We start from the raw sequence: 12,316 nt of genomic DNA on the forward strand, positions 1-12,316 counted from the left end.
ATGGGAACCCACTCTAGTATTCTTGCTTGGAGAATCCCCATGGACAGGGGAGCCCAGCAGGCTGTAGTCCATTGGGTCGCAAAGTGTCAGACACGACTGAGCAACTAAGTACAGCACACACACAGCACAACACATTATTGACCAGGGTATTCTTGCAGAAACTAACACGTGTGGCATTAATACTTCTCGAGTCAATAGTGTGTTAAATTTTAATCTAGGGAAGAACAGGAGAGAAGGAACAAAAGGAAAAAGATACTGGAAAAGGTCCACAATTTTCCAGTTGGAAATACAAAACGCACTAAAAGAAGTTACAGGAGTTTCCCTGGTGGCACAGTGGTTAAGACTGCGCTCCCAATATGTGTGTGTGTGTGTGTGTGTGTGTGTGTATGTGTGTATTGGGGAGGGTAGGCTGGGTTAGACCCCTGGTCAGAGAACTAGATCCTGCATGCCACAACTAAGACCCTGCATAGCCAAACAGATTTCTTTTTTTAAAAATAAGAATTTACATAGCTTTTAGAAAGGACAGTCCTTACCTTTTGGATCTCAGAATGTAGGTTTTTTTGTTTGTTTGTTTGTTTCCTTTGTTTGGTTTTATTATGTTTTTTAGCTGCAGCCTGCAGGATCTTAGTTCCCCAACCAGGGATCAAACCCATACCCCTGCACTGGGATCGCAGTCTTAACCACTGGACCACCAGGCAAGTCCCTAACAACTTAGGTTTGGAATCGGTGTTACTGTCTCCTATAATGAAAGAATTTACAAACCTTCCTACAGTTACTCACTGCAAAGTCTTGTATTTGTTCTACTTAAATTTATACTGCATGATCTTAGAGGAATTGCTGAATATAATATAGAGGACATATTGGTATACTTTAGAACTCTGCCTGTCCTTATGATCACAGTGCCCATTGTTGTAAAATATCCAGTAGTGAGCAGGAAAGCTCTGAACCAGTAAATCATACAAATTAAGTTCTTGCTACTTCCAAATTGCCTTCACAAAATGAAATTCCATGGTCCTTATGCCTTAGTTAAATTAGTGGTATGGTCCAGTACAAGTTAAAAAGGGCCTTTGAGGATTGAAAACTGTTGTGAGAAACCTTTAATTTCGGGATTATATAAATTTGCAATTATCCCCAGTGCTTCTACTTTGAACAGCCTCATTTGACCTGTTCTTAAGCCTAGAAAGAGTTACAGACACCTCACAGCGGAATGCCACGGTCTTGAGGCTGCTGTCCTACCAAGTAAACCCCTTATTCCCAGTCTCCAACGTTGTGGAAATGACTGACTCCATCCACTCAGCAGCTGCTCAACATTCTGCTTTCACAGGTTTGGCTAAGTCTGTTCTGTTCAGTGTCTATTTCAGCAGCCCTCATCTGCATTTGGCCTTCTCCTCTGAAGGGACATGGATAACTTTACCTGGTTACCCTGGGGGAACCTCAGCACCGTTGCCACTGCACGCAGCCTCAGCGGGCAGGGTCTGTGCTGCATCCACTTTGTGCCATGAGCAGAGGGGTGCCGTGCCATTAGTGACATCTCTTCTGAGGAAGTTCATTTGACATTTAGGACGTACGATATTGAAAAAGGAGGGTTTTTAAAAAGTGGATGGGCATTGCTTTGAACATATGAGGCCTTTCCTCAAGGAACTTCACTCATATTGATATTTTTTATTTTCTTATAACCAGCAGTGCCAGATAATCAGACAGGTTTCTGACCATAGGTAATATTTATAGGCTCCTTCCTCCAGAAAACAAACAAACAAATAGACAAACATATGAGGCCTGCTGCTGCTGCTAAGTCGCTTCAGATCAGATCAGATCAGATCAGTCGCTCAGTCATGTCTGACTCTTTGCGCTTCAGTCGTGTCCAACTCTGTGTGACCCCATAGACGGCAGCCCACCAGGCTCCCCCATCCCTGGGATTCTCCAGGCAAGAATACTGGAGTGGGTTGCCATTTCCTTCTCCAATGCATGAAAGTGAAAAGTGAAAGTGAAGTTGCTCAGTCGTGTCTGACCCTCAGCAACCCCATGGACTGCAGCCTACCAGGCTCCTCCATCCATGGGATTTTCCAGGCAAGAGTACTGGAGTGGGGTGCCATTGGACATCCTTTAATGGATGCATTAAAAAAAATAAATAAACAGAAGGCCTTCCCCTTCCTGATACCATGAAGAAATAGCAGTAGTCCCTCTCAGCACACGAAACACTGTCTAGATTTCTTCAGTGTTTTGGAGGCAACAAATCCCTTGTTTACAAGTTTATTGGAGTGCATATGCTGTTACTTGCAAATTGGGCCACCTTGAACCGAAATCCCCTACTACAGAAGGCTCTAGACTGTTTTATTTGCCTTACAAAAGGCACACCACAGGGTCTTCAGTGCCTACCTCATATACCTCCTGGTTACCCATGATGCCTTACATTATAATTTCTGTCTCTCTTTTTTAAATTTTATGTATTTATTTTTGGCTGCACTGGGTCTTCATTGCTGCATATGTGGTTGTGGCAAATGGGGGTTACTCTCTAGTTGCAGTGGTCAGGCTTCTCACTGCAGTGCCTTCTCTTGTTGTGGAGCACAGGCTCTAGGGTGCGTAGGCTTCAGAAATTGTGGTGCAGGGGCTTAGTTACTCTGTGGCATGTGGAATCTTCCCAGACCAGGGAGCAAACCTGTGTCCCTTGCATTGGCAGGCAGATTCTTAACCTACTGGACCACCTGAGAAGTCCTCTCTCTTATCTTAGTAATGATCACAAGATATTTATCAGTTTCATTAATCATGCCAGAGAACCGGAGAACCAACTCTCTAATTGCAGTGCACAGGCTTCTCACAGTGGTGGCTTCTCTCGTTGCGGAGCATGGGATCTAGGTGCATGGGCTTCGGTAGTTGTGGCTCACGGGCTTAGTTACTCCATAGTATGTGGAGATTCCTGTTTTGGAGGAGTAAACCTTTTCATAGTCTATTGGGAGCATGTGATATCATCAGCTGAGGAATTCCTGTGCTTGGGGATTTAGTCACTCAGTCGTGTCCAACTCTTTGTGACCCGGTGGACTGTAGCCTGCCAGGTTCCTCTGTCCATGGGATTTCCAGGCAAGAACACTGGAGTGGGTTGCCATTTCCTTCTCCAGGGGATTTTCCTGACCCAGGGTTTGAATCCAAGTCTCCTATGTCTCCTGCATTGCAGGTGGATTCTTTACCACTGAGCCATCAGGGAAGCCCAGGGATTGAGCTGTCATGCTTCTTTACTCCCTAGGGGAGTTTGGATGTAACTGTATGTAGGAGGGTAGCCTCTAGAGTGGCTACTCAGGAAACAACTTCCTCCTGAATGGAAAATGATTTTTTGTTCTTTTGGAGGAAAGTACTGCTGACACCTTTATATGATGTATCACAGACAAATCCACCATCTGACCATTATGGACTAGAAGAAGCTCCCTTGCAATCTTCAGCTTCTTAACTTAAAAAAAATTTGACTGCATCGGGCCTCAGATGCAGCATGAGAGGCCCTCGTTGAGTCATGTGGTACACTTCGTTGCCGTGAATGGGCTCTCTTGTGGTGTTTGGGCTCCAGAGCACACAGGCTCAGTAGTCACGGTGTGAGCCCAGTTGCTTTGCAGCATGTGGGATCCTAGTTCCCTGACCAGGGATTGAACCTGCATCCCTTGCATTGGAAGACAGACTCAACCACTGGACCACCAGGGGAGTCTCATTAACTTTTGAAAAAGTGTCAGCAGGCCCCAGGAGAGATTGTTGTGGTTCTGTAGGAAAACACTTTTTTGGTATGTTGTTATCTCTGTGTGTGTACCAAAAATTGGCTGCAAACATTCTTGATGTACACAAACATAGGGAGTTTATAATCTTACGTTTTTATGCCTTCTTCCTCATGTCTGAGCTTGAAGTTACAAATAACTTTCTAACCTGTCAACTTGAACAGAGAGAAAAAGAAAGAACTGGGTTTGTGATAAATATTACACAAAGTAGAAGCTGTGCTTTTCTGCAAGAATATTTTCATTTTAAGTTGGCAGCATCTGATTACTTCTAAGGGCTTGGAATACTTTAGGACAAAATGGCCAGCTGGATCTTGTTAAAAGTTGGATGCCACAGGCCTCCTGAACTCTCATATTTGGAGATGGGAATAGAACGCTATGTTTTTATTTATTTGTTGATAATATTTATTTCATTTGTATAGCATTTCTGCCATTTCTCAACATACTGTGGACCCTGCCACTAGATAGCAATAGATTTGTAATGCGGGGCTTCCCTGGTGGCTCAGCGGTAAAGAATCCAGCTGCCAAAGCAGGAGACACAAGTTTGATCTCTGATGCGGGACGATCCCACATGCCTCGGAGCAGCTAAGCCCTTGTGCCACCGCTGCTGAGCCCATGTGCAGCAACTGCTGAAGCCCATGGCCCTAGAACTGGTGCTCCACAAGAGAAGCCACTGCGGTGAGAAGCCCGAGCATTGTAGCTAGAGAGCAGCCCCCACTTGCCACAGCTAGAGAAAAGCCCACACAGCAACGAAGACTTAGTGTAGGCAAAAATAAATAAAACAGACTTGTAATGCGATCACAGTAAAACTATGTAAGTAGTTTTCACATGTTTATGATGCTGTTAAACTTATGAAGAAGCAAGCGTGGACAGAGAGTTTCTGATGAACAAGTCAAAAAATAAATGGGAAATAACAGAGTCATAAGTAACCCTCCTATAAGTGGAGTATGGATGTACAGGGCTGTCAGTCTCACTCATCCTACTGTACACATATTTGGGATGTTTTAGGACTCAGTGGTCTTTAAGGATGTGACTGTGAACTTCACCCTGGAAGAGTGGGCTTTACTGGATTTTTCACAGAAGAAACTCTACAGAGATGTGATGGGGGAAACCTTTAGGAACCTGGCCTCAGTAGGTAAGGATGACAACTGACCTTCACCTTGTCAAAGGACAAGTTTTTCTGCCCATCAGTATTTTTCTAAGAGGTGGAACGTGTAAAGGGAGGACATTGGTAAATAAACAAATTAGGTATTGTCACAGTTCATTGTAGAACTAGAGTATACTGATTTTTCTATAACTTCTAATACTTTGGAATAATTTTTATGTGTATTTTAGGAACAACATGGGAAGATCATGACATTGAAGATCGGTACAGAAATCAGGGGAGAAAACTAAGGTGAGTGGCATTCACAGTAGAAAGCAGTATTTCACATGAGAATTATGTTATTGTACCAGATTTTAAAAACAAACAAGGTAACCCATGCTTCAAATGTATTGCTCCGAAAAATTTTCACCAAATTACTTTCTTATATATGATATAATGTTCAGTGTTTGCAAAATAGTTCACTTGGAAACAGTATTAATAAGCCCTATATATAAATATCACCATTTTGGTGAGTCCTCTTGTAGAGTACTCGGTATATTCAATTTTGAACAATTCACACGTGATAGAAAAAAAACCTATGCTTTTGCTATAAATTGTAAAAGTGTAGCTGAAGCATTTTTAATAAATATGAAATCATTAACAAAGAGATAATTATTACTTCCTTCTTGTTTTTTTTTGCAGAAGTCAGAAGGCAGAGAGAATCTGTGAAGGTAAAGAGGATATAGTCCCTGTGGAGAAAATGTCAACCCTATTCCAAATCGCAATCCGAACAAGAAAACTCATATCAGAGTAAGACCACGGGGACACAAAGTATGTGGAAAAGACCTCATGCATCATTCCTCCCATAACAGGTCCACCAGAAGTCACATTGGACACAAGCCATATGAGTATCAGGAAAATGGAGAGAATAAATGCAATGTATGTGGGAAAGCCTTTAGTTACCTGCAGTGTTTTGAAAAACATAAAATAAGTTACAGTGGAGAAAAAAACCTATAAATGTAACAAATGTAGGAAAGTCTATGGCTCAGAACTTTGCAAAGACACATGGTAACACATAGTAGGGGTGCCTCTTATAAGTGTAAAGGCTGTGGGAAAACTTATAGTTCTTCAGCTTCACTTCAGATACATGAAAGAACCCACACTGGGGAGAAATCTTATGAATGTAAACATTGTGGAAAAGCCTATAGATATTATCAACCTTTCCGAACACAAAAGAGGACTCACACAGGAGAAAAATCCTATGAATGTAGAAAATGCAGTAAAGCATTCAGTTGTCTCAGTTCACTCTGAATACATGAAAAGACTCATACCAGAAAGAAACCTTATGACTGTGAACAATGTGGTAGAACCTTCAGATATTACCCCTCCTTCAAAACACTAAAGAGTTCACACAGGAGAGAAATCCTATGAATGTAAGTCATGTGGTAAGACTCAGTTCTAACATAGGTTTCCAAATACATAAAAGAAATCACAATGGAGAAAAGCCCTACCAATGCAAAACATGTGGTAATGCCTTCAGTTGTCCCAGTTCTTTTCGGAAACATCAAAGAATTCGTACTGGGGAAAAACCTTATGAATGTAAGGAATGTGGAAAAGCCTTTAGAGCTCTTGCAAGCCTTCATGTGCACTTGATCACTCATACTGGAGTTGGACCTTATAAGTGTAAGCCGTGTGGGAAAGCGTTAATGAGAGGGTAACAGGCAGGAAGGCCAGGGGTCTCCAAAGGGAGGAAATAGCCTGCAAGTGTCAGACATTTTTATCTCTCTTAAGGGGCAGGAGGAAACAAACTAGCGATATTTTTTTCCTTTTCTATACACATTTAAAAGGAGGTTTCTCTTAAAATACTGTGTTGCCATAATGACACCTGGTTTCACCTGAAGTTAACTATTCTCAAACCTTGAGATAACCAATGCATTTTTTATGGAAATGTTTGTCTTAAGCTATGCTAATGTACTATGCATTTACCCCAAACTCTTGCCTTCAAGTCGATCCTGCCTAATGGGTCAGAACCTACTTGACAAACCAGTATGTTATACTCAGATATTGTTTCCCTAATCTATGTAAATGAAACTATTTGTATGGTAATCTGTCCTTCTACAAGATTCAAGTTAATCATTTTATGGCCCAGGATGAACCATTTGGTGCCAAGATTATCCCCAAATGCATCTTATGGGTGAGGGGCCTGGTGCCATTCTGAGTTTTAAGACATTCCTTTCTTTCATTAACAGACTGCTGCTGCTGTTGCTGCTGCTAAGTCGCTTCAGTCATGTTCGACTCTGTGCGACCCCATAGACAGCAGCCCACCAGGCTCCCCCATCCCTGGGATTCTCCAGGCAAGAACACTGGAGTGGGTTGCCATTTCCTTCTCCAGTGTATGAAAGTGAAAAGTGAAAGTGAAGTCACTCAGTTGTGTCTGACTCTTAGCAACCCCGTGGACTGCAGCCTACCAGGCTCCTCCGTCCATGGGATTTTCCAGGCAAGAGTACTGGAGTGGGGTGCATTGCCTTCTCCGAACAGACTGCTAGTGACTATATAACATCCAGCTGAAGACTAACAGGGGGGTACTCCCCTTCTGATGCCTATGTCAGAAGCTTTCTCTATCTCCTTTATACTTTAATAAAACTTTATTACACAAAGCTCTGAATGATCAAGCCTCGTCTCTGGCCCCAGATTAAATTCTTCTCTGGGGGCCAAAAATCCTGGTGTCTTTTTTTGTTCAACAACAACCTTTCATCTATTTCCCCCAGTTAATTTCAAATACACCAAAGGAGTCACACTGGAGAGAGACCTATGAATGTAAACAGTGTGGCAAAACCTTGGTATTACCCCTCCTTTCAAAAACATGAAAACCCACACTGGAGAGAAACCCTATGAATATAGGGAGTGTGGAGGAGCTTTTAGCTGTTCAACCTCACTTTGAATACATGAAAGAACACACACTGGAGAGAAACTCTATGAATGTAACCAGTGTGGAAAAACCTGCAGAGGTTATACTTCCTTAGAAACACACAGAAGAATTCATATTCTACGAATGTAAACAGTGGAAAAGCCCTCAGATGTAGTCAAAGTTTTCAAAGACATGAGAGCAATCACACTGGAGAAAAACCCGATGAATATAAAAAATGTCATAAAGTGTTCAGGTGTCCCAGTTATCTTTGAACACGTGAAAGAACTCACACTAGAGAAAAACCTTATGGATGTAAACAATGAGGTAAAGCCTACAGAGGATACAGTTCCTTACAAAACCATGAAAGGACTCACACAGGAGAGAAACCCTATGCATGTACAGAATGTGGAAAAACTTTCAGGTGGTATCAGAGTTTTTGAAGACATGAGAGAACTCACACTGGAGAGAAACCCTATGAATGCAAAGAATGCGGGAAAACCTTCAATCATCCCACTTCCTTCTGAAGGCATGAAAGAACTCACCTCATGGGGTAAAACCTTTTGACTGTAAAGAGTGTGGGAAAGACTTCAGTCGGTCTTAATAGTTAAATGTTAAAACTCCCACCAGAAATAATTACAAATGTGAGTAACATGAGAACTCATAGCTTGATGAAAATTAATCTGGGTATAATGTTCCAGAGTGCCAAAGAATTGATGCTTTTGAACTGTGATGTTGGAGAAGACTCTCGGGAGTCCTTTGGACTGCAAGGAGATCCAACCAGTCCATCCTAAAGGAGATCAGTCCTGGGTGTTCACTGGAAGGACTGATGTTGAAACTGAAACTCCAATACTTTGGCCACCTGATGTGAAGAGCTGACTCATTGGAAAAGACCCTGATGCTGGGAAAGATTGAGGGCAGGAGGAGAAGGGGACGACAGGGGAAGAGATGGTTGGATGGCATCACTGACTCAATGGACATGGATTTGGGTGAACTCCAGGAGTTGGTAATGGACAGGGAGGCCTGGCGTGCTGCGGTTCATGGGGTCGCAGAGTCGGACACTACTGAGCAACTGAACTGAACTGAATGTTCCAGAAAACTTTCAACCACAAAAGACTTGTTTTTAACAGCTTGTAAATATATTGGGTTTATCAAGCCTCTTTCTTAAACTACATCACTGGAGTGTGAGTTTCTACTAGTTAGTTTTACACATGAGTATTGGGGTGAGATAATTCTGCAAGTCATCTTTCAACAGTAGTTGTTCAGTTCCTCATTCATGTCCAATTCTTTGCGACTATAGCCCACTAGGCTCTTCTGTCCTTGGAATTTCCTAGGCAAGAATACTGGAGTGTGTTGCTCCAGGGGATCTCTTCCCAACCCAGCAATCAAACCTGTGTCTCCTGCATTGGCAGGTGCATTCTTTACCACTGGGCCTCCCGGGAAGCCAGCCAACAGTAGTACATGAGATTAAAAGGTAGTGCTTTTCCTTTGAATCAGTTAATATTTTCTCTCTCCATTTGAAAGTCTACTGGATCCATGGGTGAATTGAGATGCATATCTGATGTGTGTGTAGTCAGGTTTCATTTTTTATAATTTTACTCTGTATTAAGAAGCAATTGGAAAATGTGGTCACTTGTTGGGATTTTTCTACAGGATATCTGGATTCTGGACAATTCCTGGATGTCTTTATAGTCTGTTTTCTGTGTGTTATCTTTAACAACAAAGCTCCTTTTTTGAGACGTTCATGTGAATAATTTTTTTATATTTGGACCTTTGCTTGTTGTCCTTCCTCTGACTGGTATTTGGTGAATAGATTTTGAGAAGAGAGACCTGTGATGGGACAGATATCTGATTCTCCGTGTAATGTTAGAAACAAAATTTTCTAGCATCCATCCTATATTTATGGTTCTATGTTAGAATTCACTGATAGCCTTACTTGCCTGGGATTTGGAAAGCAGAAGCAAACAAAGCATTAGTCAGAGTTTGGAGGCACCATAGGTGGAGAGAGACGCCCATATACAGGTTTCCCTTGTGGCTCAGCCGATAAAGAGTCCACCCGCAATGTGGGAGACCTGGGTTCAATCCCTGGGTTGGGAAGATCCCCTAGAGAAGGGAACAGCTACCCACTCCAGTATTCTGGCCTGGAGAATTCCATGGACTTTATAGTCCATGGGGTCACAAAGAGTCGGACACAACTGAGTGACTTGCACTTAAGGATACTATCTTTAGCCCATCATTTTGGATTCTTTGACCTTCCAATCAAGAGTACCTCAAAACCACCACCAGTGTTTGGTTTCCATTTTTGTAGAGCTGTAGGTTTCCATGATGTCTTCCCGAGATCCACATCAAAGATCCATCGGAGTTGGGATTTTTCTGTCAGGCCTCTTGTGTCCACCAACAAGCTACACTGGATTTTACTGTTTTGGAGTATTGTCTGATTCCCCTTTTCTCTAGATTATATCCATTTAAAGTCTAACGTGTTTAACAAACACCTTATGCCGTTAATGGTGCTAGTGAGTGTGTTTTCCTGACTCCCCATGACATCTACAGTGGCGCAGTAAAAAAACAAGGGAGTTTGTTTCTTTCCTGCATTGTACTGGCTGCCTTCACCTGATCTTTTATTTATTTCTGAAAATAAACTCCTTCCTTGTGTTGGTGTGTCCTGTTCTTGTAGTTGACTATATATAATCTCTCAATATGTTTTAAATTACGTTTGTATGTAAGAAGTATGTGAGTTTTTTTGCCACAGGAATGCTTTGGTAGTTGTTTCATAGAAACATTTTATTAACTGTTCTCTAAACCATCACATGCTAACAAACACTGTGTTTTTAATTTCTTGAGAGGATATATGAAAATGACCCATTATAATTATCAATTTTCAGGTAAACTTTGTAATTTTCTTCCTTTGTTCATTATATTTTATGAGTCAAGATTATGTATGTATGAATCCAGGTGTTTTTTTCTGCCAGGAAATTTTTCTTTTTATTTTCAGTTTTAATTTTGGTCATGTAGCTAATTTCTTAATTGTTCTTAATACCCAGAGGTTAAATCATGTGGGGTTTTTTTGTTTGTTTTTTGGCTGTGCTATATAGCATGCAGGATCTTAGTTCCTGGACCAGGGATTGAACCTGGGCCTTCTGCACTGAGAGCATGTAGTCCTAGTCACTGGACCACCATGCAAGTCTGGGATTTACAGTTTCTAAGAGTGAGATATTAAACAGTAACAGAGCATCTACAGTATTAGCATCATGCCTGGGATGCTTTGAGCTGCGTGTTGGGGAGTCTCTGCTTTAACCGTTCAGTTAGATTCAGTGCAGAAAAAAATGAAAAAAGGGACTGTCTTTATTTTTTCTCTCAGATCTTTCCCCTGAGTTTTATTCATCTTTAAATTCGAAGTAGACTCTATCTCTCTAGAGTTTGCTGCCACTCTGGGATTCAGTCTTCCCAGATACCAAGTCCCAGGGCTGACTGCAGAATCATGGCTGACCCACTCATTCCTCTTAGTCTATTTCTTACCTTGGAGGACCTGTGATGAAGGAGAGGAGTCAGTGAACATCCTGGGGAATCTGAACATCAGAGAATCAAGTAGTTCACATGGAACTTGAGACTGCCAGGGCTTCGGGGAAGGGGGTGCAGAACATGGAGGAATAGAGATGGGGTGATGGCTGCCCAGGAGTCAAGGAGAGAGGTGTTCAGGGGGTGACTAGGAAGGTAAACCTCACTTAAGTGGGATGTCAATTTTGTTCTTTAGCCACGTCTGTGCCTATTTCACCAATCCTGGTGTCCCTGAGGGTGTGAACCCATCAGACAGAAGTTGCAGTTGTCTTCAGCGCAATGAAGGGGAGACCTTTTCTCTCAGTCCACTGTGAACCAGGTGGGGGCCAAGCCAAGAAAGGCCTGGAGGTTGTGTCCGACCAACGTGGTTTACTTCTGTTCCAGCCAACCTCCTCTGGAACCTGTCTGGGAAAAGGGGACCTCCGCAGGTCTCACTGCAGCTTCCTCAGGTCCGGGTGTGGCAGGTAATAGCCCATGCTATTGGGCTGTAGCTGCTGAACCTCAGAGTCTGCCTCCTTCTTCCGCTGGTGAACTCTGACCTGCGAGGGTGAACAGAGGGCTCAGAATGGACCAGTCGTCTAGCCAACTGTGGGAGGCTACAGGTGAAGGACATGGCCGCAACCACAGACACCTGCTATTGCTGTGTGTCTCTCTCCTCGTTTTCTCTTAATTTTCTCTCAGCCTCTCCTTTTCCCCTCTTTCACCTCTTTTTCTTCATTCTTCCCTTGAACTCTCCATTTTTTTCCTACCATTTTCTCTCTGATAGCCCCTTCATTTTTTTATCTTTTAAAAAAATTTGGTTTTTTGTTTCTTTTTTCTGATATCCCCTTCATATCTTGTCTCCTTCCCCTAACCCCAGCTTAACTGATATACAGTAAACTGCACATATTTTTAAAAAATGTTTAAAGTTTATTAGAATTAGACATCTTTCAAAGAATGAGAGTATGTAGTGGGTTTTTTTTTTTGCTATTTACTTGAAATGTGATCAGTAGTGTGCATGGTGGGTTCATTAGCTTTCAGCAT

General features: G+C 42.2%; 1 protein-coding gene and 1 pseudogene across 1 annotated transcript in view; one reads left to right on the forward strand and one right to left on the reverse strand.

Moving 5' to 3' along the window:
• The first annotated feature begins 5,898 nt into the window (after nucleotides 1-5,898).
• Nucleotides 5,899-6,551, forward strand: LOC129622867 (zinc finger protein 709-like; annotated as a pseudogene).
• A 4,050-nt stretch (nucleotides 6,552-10,601) lies between these two features.
• LOC129642004 (mucin-16-like) overlaps nucleotides 10,602-12,316 on the reverse strand; it is a 115,626-nt gene continuing 113,911 nt past the window's right edge. The window contains exon 51 of the mRNA XM_055566570.1: nucleotides 10,602-11,832. Coding sequence (XP_055422545.1) covers nucleotides 11,725-11,832 — 108 coding nt within the window. The 3' untranslated portion in view covers nucleotides 10,602-11,724. The remainder of the gene's footprint in view (nucleotides 11,833-12,316) is intronic.

This window comes from Bubalus kerabau, chromosome 1, assembly GCF_029407905.1.
Source record: "Bubalus kerabau isolate K-KA32 ecotype Philippines breed swamp buffalo chromosome 1, PCC_UOA_SB_1v2, whole genome shotgun sequence".
Taxonomy (NCBI): Eukaryota; Metazoa; Chordata; class Mammalia; order Artiodactyla; family Bovidae; genus Bubalus; species Bubalus kerabau.